The sequence below is a fragment of the Phaethon lepturus genome, unplaced genomic scaffold (assembly GCF_000687285.1).
Source record: "Phaethon lepturus isolate BGI_N335 unplaced genomic scaffold, ASM68728v1 scaffold6165, whole genome shotgun sequence".
In the NCBI taxonomy this organism is placed as follows: Eukaryota; Metazoa; Chordata; class Aves; order Phaethontiformes; family Phaethontidae; genus Phaethon; species Phaethon lepturus.
In genome coordinates, this window is record NW_010541084.1 from 2,899 (window position 1) to 26,018 (window position 23,120).

The 23,120-nt window shown below is 40.1% G+C and overlaps 1 protein-coding gene across 1 annotated transcript; it reads right to left on the reverse strand.

Moving 5' to 3' along the window:
* Positions 1 to 888: 888 nt before the first annotated feature.
* On the reverse strand, positions 889 to 22,225 carry LOC104615578 (chromosome unknown open reading frame, human C16orf52; the record flags this gene model as incomplete). Its single annotated transcript, XM_010287617.1, has 3 exons — positions 889 to 1,073; positions 8,994 to 9,206; positions 22,156 to 22,225. Coding segments are annotated over 3 exons (468 nt in total), but the record flags the coding sequence as incomplete, so codon positions are not given.
* Positions 22,226 to 23,120: the final 895 nt, after the last annotated feature.

Genomic DNA, 23,120 nt, shown 5'->3' on the forward strand with positions numbered 1-23,120 from the left:
GTACCTATTACAAAAACTGTTAAAATCAAGGGCTGCTACAAAGAATGAGGTAAACTGAAGACTCTCAGCTATGTGGCCTTCAGAGAAATGGCTTTTTTCTATTGAGTTCTAGTTTTGCACACCACAGTGTTTTGCTAGCAAAGCGTTCTGAGTTCTTTTCCAGGAACCATTTGCGTGTATATACATATATATACCTATATGTGTATATACACACACACACATACACACACACACACTGTATACTGCATCAGCAAAATATATATATATTTATATATATTTATATAAATATAAGGAAGAAATCCCCCTCTAAAATGTTCCTTAGTGTTTTTCTAGAGCTTATGGGGGAGGAGGGGATGTATGTTTTCTTGCTGTTACATACATGTAGAGAACATGTTTTGATCTATTGGCTTCTTGGTGCAGTAATGAAAGATTGATCCACATTGGTGCCAAAGGCTTTGCTCATCAGAGGGAAGCTGTAAAATACTAATCTCCTAACCCGTGAGGCCAGCCTCACTTGAATTCCTCTGCAACCCTCTGGTCTACCACAAAGTTCATAAATACTTTGACTTCCAAATCATTAGACATTAAAAACAGAAACAGTACAGTAACATGGGGCATTATGCTTCTCAGTGTAAAGCATTCTTCACTAGTTCCTATCACAGTGCAGACCTGACTGCATTAAAATATGCTCAGGAGATTAGTCAGCGTTGTCTGTATTTGGTTACGGGAAAGGCTCTCCTTTTTTTCATCCAAAGTGCATAGTGAGAACAAGTCAAAGCATTCCTCTTTTCAGTAAGTGTTTGATAGTCCAATCTAGGCATCCTCCTGAGAATGCAATTCTGACGTCTTGCTCTTTTCCAAAATAAAGTCCTGCAGTTCAGACATTCATCAGCCAGGTAAACAAACTTTGCCAGCAAATAGAAGTCCCACTATTGTAAAGAAAATGGATAAGACAAACAGTACATACGAAGACCCAACCACTGTGTTATTGGGTAATTTATATGGTTGACCTCCAACTTCGTTGATGTAAAATCCTATTGGAAATATTAGGGCTGCCATACAGAAGAGAATCACTGCAAAGAAAAGAGAAAAGAAGAAATGGTCACTGCTGGGTTTAAGTCAAAATATTTATGAGTTCATAGAGCAGTCCAGAAGACCAAGAGACATATTCTGACCAAACCAAAGAGCTGAGATATTCCCACACCTAACTTGCTTGAAATGACTGCGTAGGCTTTATCTTGCTTTTAAAACATCCCTCATCTACTCCCAAGAAAGACCCCCATTTTGACTGTAACTTCAGTCCTGCTCACTAGATCATGAACTGTGTTTACAGAAAAAAAAAATGGTGGATGTACTTCTACCACCATCCACAAGTTTAGTCACAGAGTTCCTTACTTCTCCAGTTATTTTAGAGTAATTTTTCCCCAAAGCCAAGATAAACTAACATTCAGCATTGAAGAAAGTCCTTTTCTATTATCAGAGTTGTCTTTTTCCAACTGTAGTTGCCCTCTCCCATTCTTCCACATAAATTCCTTTTCCGTAGGTTTTGCTAAAAGTAGAAAAGAATCTGTAATGACAATCTATGTGTTTGCAATTAAAATATGCCAGTTTCCTAAAGTTACATGGATGTTTCCTTAAGTAATGAAATATCCTTAAGATTTTCCATTGGAATACAAAGAAAGTTCTCTGATTCAGTTTAATCTAAGCTTCTTAGTGAAAAACTTCAAATTCAGGCTCCATGAACAAAGAGAAGCAAGCAATGAGGCTTTTTATTTCACCTGAACAGTTAGACTTATGTACCTGGTTCGTAATTGCAACCGATTCTCTGTGTATGTACCAAAAAGAAACCAGAACTGCTATTAAAGCCATTCATTAGAATTACGTTAGGGATTTCACAGGCCTTCAGGTACCAATAGTGGCCAACATTCCTCACAGCACATTTCAGTACTCTGATCAAATCCAGGAGAGAACATCCAGTGTTGTAATCTTTCCCACATGATGACTTCAGTGTTCCTGTAACATACCTTTGGATAGGTAACACTGTTTAGTTTAAACGTAGCAATATGCAGGGCTCTACTGTCTCAACTAAGGGAATGACTTCCAAACAGGGCTCCTCTAAGAGGCAAGACATTCTTCACAATAAAAAGGATTAGCTTTTGAATTGGTTTGATGGCGTATGCAAGGATATACAATTAGGGTTTTTTTATCAGTATTAGAATAACACAGAATTTTAGCTGATTCTACCAGTTCAGTTAACTATTAGTGCTTTACTCATATTTCATTTCTATGTATTTCAGCTTTGTTTCAAACATTATTTATTGTGAGTGGAACATGGCATCCCAATATCCATTCAATCAAATCTAAATTATATCTGAGGGGAGAGATATCCCACCAACCCTGCAAACCCACATACCACTGTCTCCTAACATGATGCAAAGCTAACACTGAAGCCTCTTCTAGTCCTCAAAGTCTACCTATAAACTCAGCCACATGAAAAAGAAAATTCAAGCCAAGTTACAATGCTCCTGCCTGAACAAAGTGCATTATGTGCTAATTTTTTCAGTCTTCTCTCAGTTGACACAAACTGCTGCTTTTTCTTTGTTAGTAAGGGACACAGGTGCTGTCCTTGTCTCCCCTTCTCTTCTCCACCACTAAGATGTTCCCTACTTGAGCTTCCCCACACGTCAAACAAGCACCAGTAGAAACCACTGGCAATAAGTAATAGCCATCACCTTAATCACCAGTTCCTGTGCAAGTCAGCAGTGCTGCAGCTGCTTTTGTTTCCAGAGGTACAAATACAGGAGCTTGCCCATCCCTTTTGGCCTTACCAGGACAGAGTCTCTAGTCTTTCCAAATGAGGAAATGATGGGCTTGGAGCAGCCTCAATATTTTTTAATGTAACTTCACTATTGCTCTTCCTGACTAAAACACACATGCTCCAGTTTTTCCAGCTACAGTGTTACATGCCCATACTAAAAATTTTTTTTAATGGACTCCATGTTTACCCAAGATGAACAGCTTCTCACATATTTTATATCTTAATGCTCAAAGCTTATGATTTGCATAGCACAGGTCTCAGTTTTGAGGAAAAAGCAGTCATGTTCTATAGAAGAGACTAGTTATGGGCATGATGAATCTGAATTCAAAAAGTGTCCGAGTAGGACTTGGGCATAAATAAAATAGGATGGTTTCATAAACCATGACTGACATCAGAACATCAGCTGCTCCTTGCTTTCTGAAACACATGAAGCAGCTTTCACAACACCTTGAGACAAAGGCAGCTACCACCAGGATCAGCCTGCCTTTCAGCTAACAATACTGAGCTGGAAGACACCAAACATTCCACTAGAGCGAGCTCGTGTCTCACTTTTAATGTCACTGCACCAGCGCATTATTTTTTAAAGGGAAAGAAAAAAGAGCAGAAACAAAAAACATCTGGCAACTGCATAGTTACTACATTCTTGCTCAGTACTACCTTGCTAGGCCATCTATTAAAACAAAACCAGAGAACCAGCAACCAGATGTTAAACATCAAATAATCTAGAAGGTTTTAATCTTACATGGTCCATGTAATTCCACACTACACAATCTAATCCTGAATGTTTCCCTTTTTTTAACTGTATCTTAACAGCTGGTCCATTTGAGGAGAGAAAGCTTGGGTATGTGTTTCCTGAGCAGGTATGTGTAAGCACAGAAGAGCTCTATACTTGAGTCATCCAGAAAACAGTGGTTGATGTGTGATTAGTAATGCAACATAAAATTAGTAACAGTATGAACAATATTCTGAGGATGAGCCACATTATCGTAACTCGGTATGCTTCCCATTACATCCAATTTGCGCTTGACGAGCATTCCAGTTTTTTACAAAACGTCTTATATTTTAACAACACACACAAAATAGCTTTAGGATTCTGAAAACAATCTGTACTTTCAAGATTAAATCTCCTTTATTACATTCAAGAACTACACAGCTGGAAAAGTTCTGATGGCCTCATGGATATGGGTGAAGAATAGATCTTTATCCCTCTCTACTAAACCACTGTTCTTTCAGGTGTGTTGTACATCCATGCAGCAGTGCTCCCAGGTGCCAGACCTGCTAGTGGCACTGTACTGCCAGCGGAGCGTGTGCCCAGCGTCTCCTTGTGTTCCTGCCTGCGGACAGAAGGGTGCAAGTACTCTCCCTCAGCTCACAGCAGAAGAAAAAATAAATTCTGCATGTGCAGGCAGCGTGCAGAATGCTGATGCACACACACATTTCAAACCTTTACTACAGAAGCAACCAGACATCTTTTCTCTTCCACTGTGCACACACACCATGTACACGTGCTGCTGTGAGAGTGTCCAAGCAATTTTCTTAGCATGGTCTGAATTTTTAGTCGACTGAAACAGCAAATAAAAAATGGACTCATCAAAGTTTCTGTCAGATTAGGAAGCCTGGCAAAGTTTTGAGAAGTCATTAAGAAAAGACTGCATGATAAATTTATTAAAAAAAAATAAGAAACTAAGGAGAAAATCCAGTATATGAAGTGCTCAGTTAACTTCATGTGTATTCTTTTAGAAGAAGCCTTGTAAGCTAGAGGATAGGAATTTCTTGTCCAAGCCGTACCCCAAATGTAACTCTCCGTATCTGGTAGTATCAACTCAGTGAATTTCCAGCAACCCATAAAGAACCTCTCCCTGAAGAGTACTTGCTTTTGATTTCAAATTCTTCCTTGGGTAGGAAAATTTGCAGAAAAAACACTTAATGACTACAGTTTCTATGAAAAAAAAAATTTAGGTAACAAACCACAATAATTTCTATTCTGCTTCTGAATGATGCCTGTCAAAAAAAGATCTAGTTCCTGTAATTCTTTAGCTTGAAATTGTTTTGAGCATCCAATGACAACTTCAAAAAATCCAGGATACAGCGTATTAAAAGAAGGAAAAAGCTATGGTCTAGTCTTTAGAGGGCTTACTGCAGAACCTGCTTCCCTCTTTAGAGATGCATAACACAGAAAGCAGCAGCTGGTAGAAATGTTTAATAACTCAAGAAGCACTTCATTCCCTGGGGAACACCAGGGACAGACGTTTGCAGGACAGCTACTGTTAGTTAAGAGTGTGATTATGCCGCCCCATTTTTACTTGTGTTCCAAAAAGCAAGTCCATTATACTCCTGAACATTTAAATCCTCAGGCAAAAAGAGTAACAGACTCTCTGGTAACTGCTGATTATGATTTTTCTGTCCAGCATCTCCTCCCTTGGTATATCTCAGAGAAACACCCAAGTCAGTGGTAGCAGCCACAGAATTAATTCCCTTTCTACCTGTGGCAGATGGTAAGAGACCTGAATCCGTGTAAGATGAAAACAGATCTTGTGGGAGCTCTGTGAATTCCTGCAATAGCCAAGATTCTTGTAATATACATAAGACCACCTCGGTGGCCTCCACAGAGAATAAGTTCTGGACATTGTTTCTAATTACGGAACGTAACAGTGTCCGTCCCAAAGATCATGGAAATCACAACGTTTGAGATTTACCATAGGTTCACATCATCTTATCTCCTCAACCAGAAGATGGCATAACAAGCACCCTCAAAAGGCAAGGGAGTAACATACATTTGAAGTAGGGCTAGCAAAAAAGGAGCAGTTTCAGAGATACATGGAACAATACCAAAGGCAGGTTACTTTTTTGCTACCAACTTATGCCACTATGTCACAGGGCATAATTAGTGGGATGGTAATAGGCAGTCAGCTCACACTTCAGCAACCGGTAAATAATACCATGCAAAGGAATAGCTGATCAGATCTTACGCTGCTATCAACACGCGAGGCGCAGCTATGAGTTTGCAATACCTCGTTCATTGAAGAAGCACACAAAGACCTGGGCAGTGCATAAAGGAACACCAAGAAGGAATCCACTCTCCATTACATTGTATGAATTTGGCATTACAGTTAACAGAAGTCAAGTATCAGTGATGGTTTTGATAGTACCTACTCCCAAAGTGACAATATCTATCACATCGGTAGGAATACTGTGATTCTTGAAAGACTCTCCTCTACAGAAAGCAAGCGAAAACTTTCACATTTGCCTTTAGAAGACTTTTGTCACTCATGCAGTATGACCTGGAAGAGGGAAATATTCTCTCCTCTCCACAAAGCTGTTTTGCAGAGAAGCCAGGAAGACGAGTTTCTGTGCAGTAAAACCACCAATGGCTGGGGAAGGATGCAAACTCTGTGCTAGTAAATACTCTCTTGGGTGTATCCCTTCAGGAATGTATACAGGAAAGAGAATTGACAAATCAAACTTCTGTCCTTTGTGTGTCCCTTAGCTAAACACGACAGACGAGACCACTCTCAGCAGTAACTCATATTTATAGGTGCACAGCTGAAAAAAATCTGGAGTCATCTGAGATTACAAGCAAAAATTCCATTAAATATAAGCTATATATTTATATATAAATTTCAGCATGAACTGGGCAAGACTGACCACTTACCAGGCTCTCCTTGCAGCTGCCAGAGTTGCAAGGAAAGGGCCAAGCAAGAGGATTCCTTTGCCCTTTGATGATTTACTGTAGACCCCCTCGCACTTGAGGAAAATGGAACTGCCAGTCCCAGAGCTGCCCTCAGCAGCCCCAGCAGACTTCCCTGCCTGCCCAGGACAGCACGTCCTATGTTGTGTTCAGAAAGTTCCGTGAGAAGAACTTCTGCTAGCAGCCTGTATTCGGCTGTTGAGTCTTGAAACTGCTTGCAGGAGAGATGCAATACAACTACGAAGTTTTCCCTACCCCCTTCTAATGAGTTACACATGTTTTCATCTTACAGCACTGGCACTTCACAGGAAGGACCTGTTCATGGTCTTCCAAGTTGATTCCACATGGCTACGTTTCCTAATAGTAATCTACAAATAGGTTTACTAATTTGTGTCGCCATCCAATGAACCACAGAAGCCACTCATCAACTTTTTGAAAAAGAGAGAACTCTTCCTACCATTCACTTCTTTTTTTCAAAAGTGGTTTTTCTTACAAGTGAGTTAAGCAATAAAATTTCCCATCATAGTTGTTAACATGAATGCAAAGGTCACAAGAGTCCCATGTATTTGGAGATGAATACCAAAGACATTGAATTTTAGAATTTTGGCAACACGGCAATCATATCTTAATAGAATTATGAATAATTCTGACTTGCAAAAGAACAAATTAGTATGTTTCGTTATTAAACATCTCTTAACAAAAAGGCAAGTGCTGAAATAAAAGAATGCCCTTCTATATTTAGACTTCTAACAATGGACCTGTTGGAAGCCTAAAGAAATCTACAGAAAAAAAACAACTTTAGGGTATCAGATTTTTTGGCTGAACTAACCATCACAGTTGTAGAGAACTAAAGATGTAGGGATGTGACTATTGGAGATACTGAAAAAAACCCCCCACATTAAAGCATGTAAAGCCCAAAATAAAAGCTCTGAATTAAGAAAACAACCTCAATAAATAAATTGTGGTATCAACTATTAATATATACTACTGCAAAAACCCCTTTCACCCTAGAGCTTTGACTGCAGCTTACTGTAAGCATCTTAATTTTATACAGCATTTTGAGTTTAAACCCTCCCTGCATACATTAGATATACATGAAATGTATATTTTGATAAACATGATATGTATATCTTTATAGATAAACAAGGGCACTGGAAAAGCTGGGATGGAATATTCAGTAATACTCATGTCTGCTATTTTAATCATTCACCGGAAAATAAATAAAAGTCAATCACGATGGACATAGCATTTCAATAGCTCCATTGTCTGCAAGAGCTGCACTATTAATTTAATACGCCGTGTAGCAAAGTTGTCAGAAAGATGGCTTTGATTGTACAAAGAGCCTCAGTGAAGTACCTTTGTTGAAGCTGAGTGCTTTTTTACATTATTCCCTTTCCCAAAACAAGGTTAAACCTCATTCGTGTTAGATATCCTTACATGTCACAAGAGTTCCATTAAACCTTATTTATGCCTGTGTAAACCACAAACTTCCATTTTCTAGTTAGCGTTCACACTACCTTTAGTGGTATGTCATAATTCAATTTAAAAGCCCTCAGGTTTTTAGTTTTTTCATGCTGTCATCCCCACCATTAAGGCACCATTTCACAGTCGGGCTAAGCCTGTAACACACACCAACAAAAGGAAGTTTGCAAGTTATTCCCCTTGCTCGTTATAACTGTTTTTCTTTTACACCAAAGTAGCCACACGTTTAGCTGTGCAGAAACACAGGGCTGCTAGAGAAGACTCGGCCATGAGGAGTTCCGCTGGTGCTCATAGGGAGCAGAATCAAGGGAGGCAGAAAACCACCGGTACTCCTCCCTCCAGCTACAGCACTGCTGCGGGTCACTTACGGAAGCAAAAGTCTCAGTGCTGTGAAGCAGAGCAGATGCTCTGCAGTGGGCAATCCTCCTGCATAGCCAATTAGGATGCGGATATTCTGAATAAAACACCTGCTGTGAGCGTGAAGCAGGACTGAACCAGCATCAACCCTGAGTGAGGTATTTATGAGATACCTGAAACAGGGCTGGATTTCAGACTGTAGTAAATCCCCGGTGTATCAACTGCCTCCTCCTCCTCAGGGAGGGAATTTTCAGTCATTCCATTCTGCTAGGAATAAGTCCTGGATATATGGGACTGGGGAAGTATGAAAGACTATCAGAGACACAATTCAGGACTGACCTCTTCTACCCCTGATCATTTTTTTAGGTCAATTAATGGCACTGCCCAAGGAAGGTAAAGGGGTCAGGCTGTCCTTTCTCTCACCTTGGGCCCACAGACTATTACTCCCTCTCAATTATAGTCACTCGAGATACCAACCCCTTGATTTTGGAAGAATTTTATTTTTCCTTCAGACATGGTATTTAAAGAGAAGGAATGTTTTGTATAGTAAGAGCCCTAAGCACTGCTCCTTGACAACACTACCGTGTTATTTTAGACTCCACCAGTTTATCCTGCATACAGGTCAACTGTGTAGTTGAGGTCACTTACTTCCAGTGAAAGCTATCCAGCGGGCATATTTAGTAGCTTCTCTTCGCCAGTGGGAAGCCACCAGCAAACCACATGTGACAGTTAGTGAAATGATTCCCATAATGATGAAAAATAACGTAGTGACCCACTCGGGAGGCAGCCGTGGAGGAATACAGGTCCTGTCACGTCCATGGATGGTTTGACACTGTCGCACAAGGCCAACTGTGAGAGCACCTGAAAATACACAGCAGAGAGGCAAGTAAACTTTCAAAATCCTCTCTGAGGGGCGCTCAGTTGCAAACCAAAGCTCAGAATTGTCCCAAAATAAGGTATTCTTTCTTTGATGAACCTTAATAAGCCTTTCAAACACAGAGAATGGGGGGCATGCTGTAAACATCTACCTTCATGTTCCTTCATCATACGCTTGCACAAGTTGATGTGAGAGGGCTGCAAGCTGTATTTGGTTCTGGAGTGGAAATCAAGGTCTAATCAAAGGGATAAAATGCTCCTATAAAGCCTGCCAATATCAGCTAAAGTGGTAGCTGAGTTGTATAGAGCATCACTTCCTCATCTGTGCAAGATGAAATACTTTTATAATCTAACAAAATGAACTGCAGATGCCTTTAACTGTCTAACATGCCCTTTTCCCTCCTCTGTAAATACAGCTTTAATCCTCAAAGTCTCACAGCAGAAACTCCATTTGATTCATACAAAGATTTTAAGAACATTATAAAAAACCCACTTCTTGACAATAATGTAAGAGTCTCTCTATGCCTCCCTGGTCAATCCTTTTGACAGCTAACAAGAGTTACTACACACATAAACTGGGATATCTACACGAAAGATCCGTCAAAAAGATCCTAGAAAATTGACAAGACTGGTACAGGAACCACAAAGTTTTACACAAAATTAGGTATTTTCTGTTAAATAAATAAAAACCCAAACTGATTTAAAATCCAATTCAGTGCTTTTGAGACTCATAAAGAAGCTTTGAGTAAGCTTTAATAGTGAAGTTCTCTCTGGAAAATTTTAACCCAAAATTAACATGCAAGATTAAAATTAATTTCTTCCACTGTCTGTTAAACATTAAGTCCTGAATTTCTCAATTTCGTCCCTTCTTCTGAACTGTTTTCCTAAATAGTCACAATTGTCCTTTATCTAAATTAGAAGCAAAACCCAACAGTGGATAATATTAGAGTTAACATCTTCCTCCACAAATTACTGTAAGTAAATATTGTCATAGTTGACCTGTTTAAAATAAAAAGAGGGCAACTTAGAAACAATTACAGTAAGACTTGGAAGCTTAGGTTTAGCACGTCTTTTGGAGGTAGAAACAATTGTCATACTTTTTAGCTTCTGGGTGGGGGGGGCGGAAATAACAGCAGCACGAAACAAAGAATAAGCCAATAGTCAAAAGGGTAACTAGTCCTAGCATGCACCTCTTAGCACCCTGGAGCCAATTTCTACAAGCGTTCAGATCCTGTCTGCTTACACCTCAGCAAGAAGGACCGGCAGAATCAGCTTCTGAGCTTAGAATCATTGGGTTAGGAGGCAGAATACGATGTTTTATTAGGTGTTGCGCTTCTGATATGCTCCTAGAGGATGAGAACCAAGAGCAAAACCATTACTGAATCAGTTCTGTTGAAGCATTCCTCTAACCTTTGTTTAGACTACAGATTTTAGCCCAATTCAAATACATCCTTTTAATTACATATTCATCAACTGAAAGATTCAGGGATGAATTTTCATCTAAAAGTTGAAGTAAAATCCTTTAAAAAAGCATCAGTTACAAAACCAACAAAATTGGCATTTTCTACTCTAGATATACAGCAATCATACCATTGCTGTGCACCAGGATTACACAAAACTGAGCCAGAATTACACACGCCATCTTGCACAGCTCACATACCTGTACAGCACAGTTTTACATGAACTGCTTCTCAGTTGCTTTTTCATAGCCTGCAATGTTTTCGTTTTACATCAGCTGCTGGGGCAGAGGGGAGACGTGCATGCGCCCTGAAAAGTCAAGCGCCCTGAAACGCACACACATTGCGGAGCCTCATACAAAACACTAAGTAGTTTCCTGTAGTTTGGGGATAAAGAGGCTATTCACTGCACTATCACAGAACAGGATGTTAATCCCAATCACTCTGCAAGACTAGGATTTAACAACAATTTTACTGTACTTACAATAGAAGTCAGTTTTTTTCTAAACTGCAACTCTAATCTAAAGAATGACTTCATAAAAATGACATCACACACTTCACAGATGTTTTCTGAATTCAGAGACCTCTCCTGAATTCAGTGGCACTAATTTAGTGCATTTTTAACTTTGGCAAAAGCAGCAGTGATAAGAACCACCATGCTGGACTCTCTTCCATTTCGTGTGTTAACTGAAACTGAAGAACAGTTGCTATAGATGAGCATGTATTAGAACCAGACGACTAACTCATCTTTCAGATGCAATTTGCATTTTATCTTGAAGACATTTTTAAATTAACAAGAGCACATTTAACACATCAGATTCAGAGAGGACCAAAGCTAAGACTAGTCCTGCCATATCTAGAGGAACCAGAAGAGAACTCCATCTTGAGCACTATTTTTCAGTGCATTTTTTTTTGCTGGCAACATGTACTTCTCCAAACTCTGATTCTCTCAAAAAAAACACAAGCAAAAAACCCACCAACAAACCCTCAACTGAAAATGAAAAAAGAGAACAAAAATTTCTGAATTGTGAGTACCAGGGTAGCGTCCCTTTTGAAGACACAAGGCTAGTTGCAAGAAACCACTCAGAGTAGGGTTTCCTAACATCACTTCTGGTGTCCAAGTGTGTTGTTCCACTCTTTCTTTGTGTTTTTTAATCAGAGTTTTAAGGCGTCAGCAATTAAATTTCAGGATCTGCCATTTTGGATGAAAAACACTGAACTATACTTTACCGTTTAGCTTTTGCTAGCATGTACTTAGTATTTTCTCTTAACTCTGTTTCATGGATTACAAATTTGAAGTAGATATACTCCATACTCAAGGTTTTGAACCTTGAGTCTACAGGCTCTAGGGGGGCAAATGGAGGGCAAGAGAAAGTCTGTGAACTACTTTTAGAGGTTTCACCAAGGTAACTGGGAGAAACAACCTCATGTGCTCATAAATTTAGTTCAAATTTAAGTTCACTATACAGGGATACCTCACTTGTGCACATAAACTAGGCAGAAGGAAATTAAACCTCATACCTTACTCCCATAGTGACAAATCTCCTGTTGAATGCAGACTTCAAAAGAAGTCTCTAGTGTGGAAAAAGAGTATTTATTTGCCACGAAATTCCAAAGAAGAGTGGGTTTACATGGTATTTTATTATCTTGGTCCTGTTCTAAAGCAATCAAGCAAACAGTTGCCAGGCAGCTGCCAGACTAACTTGTTACAGAAAATCTTGTTTAACCTTATCTAGTCTATCACTGAAAGGAAGGACAGAGATACTAAACTGAACAGTCTCCTTCTGCCTGTAGTTAAAGAACAGCCCAACAGTCCGTCTCAAGCCAGACACCAAGTTCCACGAGGTTTTTGTCATTCCTTCAGAACAATTCCAGCATAATTGCTGAAAATCTAAGCACCTAGCACAGGTATAAAACAAACAGCACAGCTAATGCTGGTAGATTAGGCAGCTTTAAGATGGATAAGGCCTTAAACACGTGCAGCAGAGCACCCTCGCCGGCCCATCCTCCAGCTCCCAACGCCCGCACTGCACAGCCGTCGGGAGCTGTAACGACAACCTGCCGATGCCGGGGCTGCTGCTCTTCTCCCGTGTGCCTCCCCCTCCGTAGCTTCCGAGCCTGGCGTTATGCAGCTCAGTACAGCCAGGGCGAGAAGTGACTAGGATATATCTTCTCATTACTAAAAATGAGATTCAGCCTTCATCAAAACAGAGAATGCTGCGCTGAGCAAATGTCAGTGAAGTGGTCCTTAGCCTTTTCCAGTAAATCTATTCCCTAAAGTGCCAGTGCATTTCAAACACATTAAACAACCTTCCAGTAGTGACAGCGTGACTATAACCAGGACTCCAGTTTATACCAGCAAAAGATTTCATGACCATATTCCCACACTACCTCACGCAGCTCCTCTGGACCACCAGTAATGCTCATTTTCTGACACTGCATATTTGTACTAGAATCAGTAATAAAAAGACTCCCTAACGAATACACCAACATTTGGGAGCCTCACCTGTTTAACGATTAAGTTTCACAGAACAATTGAGGGAAACAGGGGAAAAGGCGCCAAACCAGAGAATGGCAAGCCCTCATTTTTCCCCCTTTGTGCAGATGTGCAGCTGCCACGGAGCCGACCCACAAGTGCGGCTCCGGCCCCGCTGGTGCTGTGCCATCCCTCTCCCGTTTCCCTGGTAACTACAGAGCCACCAAGGAGGAATCACATGCTACGGAGAGAAACAAAGATCGCTGCAGCCCTTTCACTCACCCACCTCTCCATCGCTTCTGAATTATTAAAAGCGGCACAGCAATACCACGGCTGGAAAGCAGTAGCACAGTAACGGCTGTTCAGATGTTTGCTGTTCATCCATTATTTCCTTGCCAGGACAGGCGGGACCAAGCGTGCCAGACGGACACAGGAGAGGTGCCGCTGCTGTGACGAGCTTACCAGAGCATAAGAAGCAACTAATATGGTAAAAGCATGATACAGTGAAGGAGGTGAGGCTCAGACGATAGAAGGTCACAGAGCCCAGCAGCTCTGCTGTCATGTGAACATACAAAGCACAAACCCTCAGAACTGCTCTTGCTCGTACAGCGTGGGGTACCTGCTCCTCATCTGTCCTCTCCTACTGTCCCCACTTGAAAATTGTCTTTACTCTTCCCTCTCGTTTTAGAGAGAATGTTATTCCTTGGGTTCAAACGCATCTGCAGCCCCTTATATTCCTTGACAACAGCTTCCTCACGTTTACCTTCCATATATCAACCACATCCTTGGAAAAATGCTTATTGCTAACATTAAACAAACATTATGGGCCAGTATGGCTAGTGAGGAGGTTAAACATCCAATTGCTCACAGCCAGCCTGCCCGCCCACCCTCCCTCCCTTGCTGTCCTGATGAGATGGTATGGTTCTGCTAGAAACCCCAGTTCTGACTGCCGGACAATTTCTGCTCAAACAAGATACTTTTCCTCAGCGCACTGCGGACTTGTTAAGCCATCCTTGCTAAGCGAAGAGCAGAGTTTACAGGGCTCCTGATGAGGTGTTGGTTATGTAAATCTTAGAGCACCGCCAATGTGGCAAGGACACTGGTAAGTTTTATGTTTTAGTAATGAGCACATGGAGCTATGTTATTTGGGCACACTAAAACATTCATTGCTGCTGGTTAGGTAACAGCCGCATGCCAGAGAATGACATATATAAAGTAAGGGCAGCTCAGTTAAGCCATTCCCTGTAACTCTTTTTGGGCCACAAACAAGGACGGGAGGAAATGAAGTTGTTCTTGGAAAGTTTCTAAGTTCTATCCAATTAATAAACTTGAATGGAAAAAGGTCTGCGTCCGTCTAAGAGGAGGAACAGGCTGCAGCTGTCTAGTGCGTAGCTGTAGCTTGCTACCCAATCCAAGTGGAAACTTTAAAGGTCTAAAGAGAATGCAGTGATTTCATCATGGCAGACTAATTCCCTGTACCAGTGTTAAGGATAACCATCAAGTTGACTTCGGCCACCTTGCCTTTAACATGTCTGCTGCTCCTTGCCTGCAACCAAGCCTCTCTGACAGAAGACCGCTTTCAAAGTGAGCGAAGCATAGCCGAGGAATTCCTGAGAGGAACAAACAACAGAGCACGGTAAGAATAGTTCCAACACAACTGCCCGTAACAGCAAACAAGGAGGAGGTATTTACAAGAAGAAAATTTTTCAAAGTCATTGAAGGAATTTGGCAGTTTAAGTGGGATATTTACATATTCTTACATATGGAATTTATTTTCCTGCAATGGGCAGTTTAAGTGATGTTACTATACAGAGGGGGAAGACAGCATGACTTATGTAGTTTTATTTATTTTGTTTTGGGGAAAATTTCTATTACTTCTATATTCTGGGTATTAGTTCACTGGAAACAGAGTACTCTCCCTTCCGCCTTTCCCAAAATCCAGGGAACCGACACTGCTGATCCTTCCCTACCATAGCCTGGGAGGTCACTCCAGGGTGCGTATAGTTAGTTCTACTTATTCCAGCGTAAAACCCCATCAGAAATCAGACCCTGTACCCTCTCTTAGATTAGTCATGCTTAAGAGCAAGCAATGCAGAAGGTTAGGGCCAAAGCTATGCTTTTGTGGAAACGCATCACCTCTGGTGTGAAGAGGAAAAAGATACAGTACCCTGCTGGTTTGCAAAGCACTTCCAAACTGAGGAGGAAAAAAGGATTAACAAGGCTGGGGAAGACCTCTTGGTTCTAAAAGGCATGGTGCATGTTGTAATAGTCCAACAGAATCGCAGGGTCTGTAAGGTCCCACTGAATGATGCCCACAGGCACAGCTCACAGAATTTTTTTGTATCTGCAACTGCTCAGAACTACGGCCTTGTAAAATGAAAAGTAGTTATTCCTCATCTAAATTTTCAGACATTGACACATTAAAGCAATTTAAAAATGTTTACAGCCTCTAATAATGTCACATCAGAGCGTTTTGTAAAATAGCACATACACATAATTAACTGCAGCTAAGTAACTATGAGCAAGTCAAACACCCTTTCCTCCACTTTCTTGCTTAGGTCATTGGTGTAGGACAATACGGTAACTGGATTATACCTAAAAACCTACAAAGGGTACATAACAGGATGAAAATATAAAAAAGGATCAACTTCCAGTTTCCAATCAAGTATGAGAATACCATATCTTTAGTGTTCTTACATAAATAATTACTACTTTTGTGAGGGATGGGGGTAGTTTGAATGGATGCTTTTTAGCACTTACACCACTAAAATAACTTTGAGGTTACCATGCAAGTACACCATCCAGGATGTGGCATGACAGATTGATTCTCTTACTGCGGATGTTCCAGTATGTTGTTCAGTTAGTAAGTTAAGAGGCAACGAAGTTCAAACTTACTAAAATAAGATTTATGAATGCTAAAGGATGATCTAGAGAAAGACTTTAAAGAGTAACAGAGGATTAACTGCAAAGGCACAGAACATAGAGGAGTCCAAAACAAAGGGATTATGAATTATTTTTCCTGTCCTTTGTATGCCAGATCTTACATTTTTGGCATTCACTCTGATTTGTCTCTCAAATCATCTAACAGCTATTGTAACCCTGGAAGAGCAGTTTTGGAGTTTCTCACTTTGAAGCAGACCACATGCAAGATCAATTCATATGCCCACTGGGTATTTATTGGTATGAAACAAACACCTAAATAGTATTTATACAATGTTAAAAGATCAGTTTTAATAGACACCTAGATTTACTTGCAAAGTCCTTGCTGTATCTAGAGTGCATCTTTTAAGAGCAATGCAAATAAATATTGCAAGACAGAGGATGTTATTATATAAGCTGCTATTTTGCTTCTACTGCATTTATTCTCATCTAAAAATCAGACTGTTCTCTCCTTTTCAAACCAGCTTTGGAATGCACCATCCTTCTTGCTCCAGAGATATAAAGGGTACTTCCTTGTTTCAGGAACAAAGTGACTTTCTTAAAAATACTCATGTTGGCAACAATACGTGAGGTAAGGTCCCTTGCTTCACACCCAGCTTATGCTATGAGGAACTTACAAACTGAATTCTATTTAACAATCTAACGTCCAGAGAATTTAATTTATTAGGTACCATTCTTAGCACTCTTTAGAACTCCAAAGCTTACTGGCTTTTGAACAGAAGAATTCTCTTAAAGTCTAAACTCAGTGTTAAAAGAGTTGTGGTATATTAGCAGAAAAGCCTGCCTTGCTGCTGAAGACCATCTGGTGCCTAAGTTGTCTCAAAAGTTTTCAATTCAGTGTTTGTATCATGCCTAATTCAAACCAAACCCCCCTCCAAAAAACCCACAGTCTTCTCCCTCCCTCCTCCCACCCCCAAAGAGAAAAACAAAATCAGGGGCCATCTATTGGGAAAGAGCCTTATGACTTACACGTATTAGAAAAGTTTATTACCACAGATGACAATCATTATGATATACAAGTTGTAAGTGATGTTTAAATTGCAGACATTTAGACCAAAAAACCCAAGTTAATTTCTGAATTCCAACATACAAGTTTCAATGCCATGCTGCTTGTGTATCGGGGTGGGGTTTTTTAATGTTTGGGTTTTGTTTTGTTTTTTTAAGAAGAGATGGACCACCACACACTGCAAGAGCTATCCTCGGGCAACGATGCAGGAACAGCTCTCCTGAGGGCGTAACAAAGGCTCTGTGTGTTCTCACGTATCGGAGCCAAGAAATCTGCCCACACTGAAGGTATTCTTTCTTACTTCAGAAGACAGCATTAATTAAATGTTGGTAAACAGGATCTCTAATAAGTTGCATCCTTCTGGTTGTTTGTTTTCTGACACTACAAGCATTTTCACAATAGGATAGTATTGTCAGTGACGAGAATCTTTACAATTTCTGAAGTGGCAAGGGCTGGGGGGTGGGGGGGAGGGATAAAAAAAAGAGAAAACAATGTTTTATTTAGCTTAAAAGACAAACAAAAAAATCTATAGTTATTTCCATTTTTCGTCCAACCAAAACAGAGCTACTCAAAGTTGACAAAATTCACTGCTTAAAAAAGAAAGATCAAAGGCAGTGTCAATATTTAAGTGTGATTTTTCTAGTCAGCTACACCAGTTTTATGCCATATGTTCAGTTGAAAGCCAGAAGCTATGACACCTACAGCTGTTCTGCCATTTAACATCTGATGCGATTGTGTTCTTTCAGAGTTATATTTGGCTTCAGACAGAGCTGTAAAGCGATACCTCTCCATCCAATACACCACACAACCCTACCCCAACCTTCTCAGAAATGGTCCGCTTCACATTTGTATGGTTGATGTGCAGGCTCTTCGAGGCTGGCCATCATCTACAGGAGCTAGTGACGTGAGGTGGCCAGGCTGGATCAGTAATGGCAGCACCAGTTTGCTACGTGGCACGAACACAACACAACCAGCAAGAACACAGAAATTCTGGATCTTCATGGTTTAGCAGATCACCTGCCACATAGGTGTCTTATAAGGTGGTCTGTTCATGGGCTGGCAACACCTAGACTTCAGAGCTCTCCATTTTTAACTCCTGCATATCTAAAAGCACCATTTCACCAAGTCAGTTAAGTTTCGAACTTAACAGATGTCCAAGCAGATGAGGACAGACATACCAAAACCCCCAAATCACACCAAGTAGCCTATTGTTCTCTCTCTCTCTTTATTCACGAAGATGAAATACCTGTCAACCTTCCTGTTTACAACCTAAAGTAACTCCCCTGGCGTGGTGATGAAGGCATTCAAGGGTAGGTAGAAAATTCAGGTTCTGTCCCTGCCCTCAAGATTGCTTGTGCATTTTATCAAATGAAATTCAGGAGGAATTAGGATCATCTTCCTCTGTCAGCCGTAACTGTTGTGCCTTGCGCTGATCTCAGCTTGCGTCAGACATGCTCCAAGGACATCCACTGATCTGGCTCTTCCACGGCCTTATGAATCACCCAGTGGTGTAAGGTGAAAAGAGAAGCGTTGAAATGCCTTTTGGCATTTATATGGTTAGAAATGTATTTGCAAATTTTAGGTGTCTGCTCTGCAAACACTCGGCCTAAATACACCTTATGTGCTTGAATGGCTTCTTACAGCTGAGCCTGACTTTCTCCTGGTCCACTGCTGAGAGCAAGTTTTAGTCCCAGGTTGCCAGAAAGTACAACAGACGTTGTTAAATAAGGAACAAAATACTCAAAAAGCAAATAAAATGTACTAACAACTTGGTGGCAATTTCTGTAAATCACATAACTGATGGCAGGTTTGTATTCCTAACAACGAGGACATGAGAAGGGAAATTTGCAGGCAGAAGTAATACCTTTTACTAGAACAACTAGAATAATTGGAAAGATTAAGCACATTTCTGTTCTTGCAAGCCCCTCCTCAGACACACAAGTTTCCTACGAACTGGGGATATAAAAGATACTATCTCCGTCTACTAGACTTGCTTTAATTCCGTAAGGCACCTTTGTCAACTGAAGAGTGGCACCTAAATGTCCCAAGACATATTTCATTGCAACTAAGGTAGTATTTCAGGCAGAATAAAACCTAACCTTAGGTTTTATTCCTAAAGGCACTTTTTAACTGTTGCCAAATCGGTGTATGACATGCTTGTAGCAACTGGCAGTACAGGTTAAACTGCACTTTACGTAGGGATTAGGTACAGGGCCAACAAAGAATTTGTTCTCTACAAGTAATGCTTCATGTGAGACTGACATATAGCTTCACTACATACAATCTGTCCTCAAGGACAGGAGGCACAGTTTCCTGGCTGATTCGACATTTTAACGCCCCTCAGCTTTAACTTTTCAGGTAAACTGGAAAAAAACCCAACACCTTCTGCAGTAATAATGCTCAAATTTAGGCATTTACTTCTTGCTCCCATCACAACAAGAACATTAAAAACAAAGAAGAACAGGAAGGCAGGGAGCATATTCAGGATTTACCCTGAAGTTATATTTTCTTATCCCTTTTGCTAGGGCAAGTCCTTATTTTAGGAGCCTGCATAATTTAAGCCTGAATTATTTAGGCAATTAACAGGTGCTGTCTGTGTGGTGATAACACTTTCTCCCTTATCACAAATCAGCATCTACAAAAATAGACTGTAAGAGTCTGGAGACTTTTTTTTTTTTTTTTTTTTTTGCTAGAAGAGAAGACAGACCCGTCTTGAACAGTTAAATTTGCACTTCACTGAAATAAAATACAGCTTTATCTTCAGGACTCAGTCCTTTCTGAACAAGTGGGACTACTGTTAAAAAGCAATCAGATGTTATACAGTGCTCCAAAGAGCGTATCTGTTAACACATGTTTATACAGTTGTTATACTGACATTCTGAAACTGACTTCTCTCTAATTTTAGATTCAGTATAAACAGGCAAGAAATGCTCTGTCTTTATCACCAACTTCATCTCACTGAGAGAATTTACTTCAGGTTACATTGGGCATAAGTCAACAGACTTCTGTTTTACAAACAGCAACTACTACTTCTAGCCTTTACTCTCTTTATTTCAACATTTTTCATGTGTTAAGCTTCAGGGTGCTTCTTGTAATTGCTGAGTGACCCAATAATATTCCATGGAAAGAATTTATGAGACCACATTAGAAATTCTTGGCCATTCAATCTTTTCAGGTTTCCTGTACAATCTTGTTGCATAGTTTTTAAATTGAATTAAGTGTGGGTTTAAAAAACAAAGTGAAACATGCTTCTTCCCACACGAGTTTCTACAATGGAGAACTACATCATTAACACATGAATTTAGGTGCATGATTAGTTTCAGAACGGAATTCAACCTAAGGAAAAAAAACCCCTTCTTTCCTCACCCTTGTGACTTCTCTTCCCCCACAGCACGCAACGCCTACAACACTCCTTGCATCAAGAGGCACAGAAGCTGCAGTGCATTTTCTTCTCTACAAGAAAGGAGATCAGAATCTTCCACTGCGGCAGTTCCGGAGCTGACACTTCCACTAACTATGGGAATACCATTGGTCACTGTCTATGATTAAGAGAAGATATCTCTTAATGCGCAATTTATAATACCTCTATTTTGTGCATTGAAGACTGAACATTAAAGCAAATTTTCAAGTCAACTAAGTCACCTTCTATACAAAAGTGAACCTTCAGGAAACTTCAGGTCCATGACAACCGCTTCGCAGTTTTCTTCGTTTAGGTATAAAGATATTACAATTAAAGGTTGTGTATGTTTGATGCATTAAGCTCTACTGATGAAGTTACAGATAAAACTGTTCCCCCTTACTTGTACATTTGCCCTGCCTATCGTGGAAGTCAGGATCTATCTCATTTCAGAAGTATACAAAGGTTTTTATTGTAGAAAGCAAGCAGTTTCACTGAGACATCCTAATAACACTAGTATATATGCCATCAATTTGAGAAGCGTACAAGGAATCTAGATTCAAAGTAGCTCTTTGGAAGTAGTCACAGCAAAGCAGTCCTGAGGCACACTGAACAATCAGTGGTCCCAATCTCCCTTATTCTGATCCCACATCTATTCCTTAGATACAACTAAATTACATGGCTGCCAATAGCTGGAAGCTGTCACAGCACGAGAAGTGGAAACAAGGCAAGAACAATCTGGGCAACAACTGGAGAGCAAGAGAACGGGAAACTCAGGAGTAAGAACTGCAACACTATAAACTGGGAAGTTGGTTCAGTGATGAGCACTACAAAAGTAAACTGCTTGACTTCACTGCCTATGAACAGTGTCATTTGATTACTAAATTCTTGGATGTACCAAGCTCAGAGACACCTCAGCCCTACTAATACAGCGTCCAAACAACTCCACAAAGAATTGCTCAGGGTCAAGTTCAAGGCCTAATGTGAACTGTCTTCAACTGGACAAATATTCAAACATCTAAGTGGGTTATTAATCAGTACACCTTGAGAGACTGTCATCCTTAATAACCCCAAAGTGCTTTGTAATTTATGGCACAGAACTGCAGCTACCATGAGGCTCTTGGGTAGCAGCCAACTGTTGCTTATCGCACTACGTTGCGTGGATAGGAAACGCTGGCTTCTGATACTGCGGTAAATCCCTGGGAGGCTTTTGATGCCTTCACAAGGGAGCGTTTTAGTTCATCCCAAGGACCCAGCCATAACAGACTGAGTACGTTTTGCTTAAAGAGAACTAGACTCCATATACTCCATGGAATTTTGAACCTCTAACTCTTAGCAGCTGGTGTTTCATTCGTTCATTAGCTCATCACGCAGACAAACCATCACACTCAGACTATGTTCCCAAAGGTACCCAAGAGAGACCAAACTCTTGTAATCAAGTCTATTTACAAAATTTAAAAAACATACACAAGACAATACATCAAATAGGAAATCTAATATGATATAATAGGAAGAAACCAAGAGCTTTACCCTGAGAAAGGATGTAACCTATGACTGTTAATTCCGTATGTTAATTCCTATGGCATTAGGCCAATATACGTGCTTTGCCAGTCAAATACTCTAGCTTGTTCCCCCTCTCCTTGAAATAAGACACATACCCTGCACAGATCCTCTTCTTGGCCATATCTCCAGTTTTTCAGATCTGTGTACATCTCCATCAGTCAGAGGCTTGGGGAAGAAAGGCAAGATTGAGCAAAGCTGCTGGAGCACACATAAGGGGATTGCTGTAAAATTACCATAGAACTTTTTCCCTGAATATAGCCCTCAATAAAAAGACTCTGTCCATTACTAAATTTGTAGGCAATGTGAATTACAATAACAACTTACAATTACATAATAAGAATTTCATTTTAAAATTTAAAATTGTATAAGCTAGAAATTTATAATAATTTATTATTTTCCCAAATGACTTTGTACAAGAAATAAAAACAGTCTCCATACTGTATTTGTTCCAACATACTACAAACATCATTTTGTATTTGATTTTAAAATAGATAGCAGTGTTTAACCTCTTGAAAGGTCAATATTCCTCCTCATCCATGAGTCACTCTAGTTATCTTCTTCTGAAACACACAGGTATGAACCATTGCTGGAAAAGGATTCAAGAACTATGTGGAGAACTCCTACCTAATATGAAAATCCTATATACTGCAGCAGACGAGAAAAGTTAGTTCTCTCTACTTTGTTTCAAGATTAGTAAGAAAATAAGTAGGGAAAAGCTGAGCTGTTGTGAAGTACCTTTAAAAAAAGTAGGACAAGCTTAAAAGTTTGACCTACTGATCTTCGCTCTGGCAAAAGTACAAACGGAATTTACATAATGCTGCTCACATGTAAACGCTGGCTGGAAACGAAATTATACAAATGTTTTTAATAAGCCTTGGCCATTAACAGGATTCCTTTTTTTTTTTTATTTCTGACAGTTTTAAATATTTGTTTTGTGGTACGTACTATTGAATCCTTATTTTTAAGATTCATACATTTAAGTCACTCTGGTGTTAATCTCAGTGTCGTATTGTGGCAACAAATGTAATATGCATGCCTAAAATCAGCTCTAAGTTGGTTT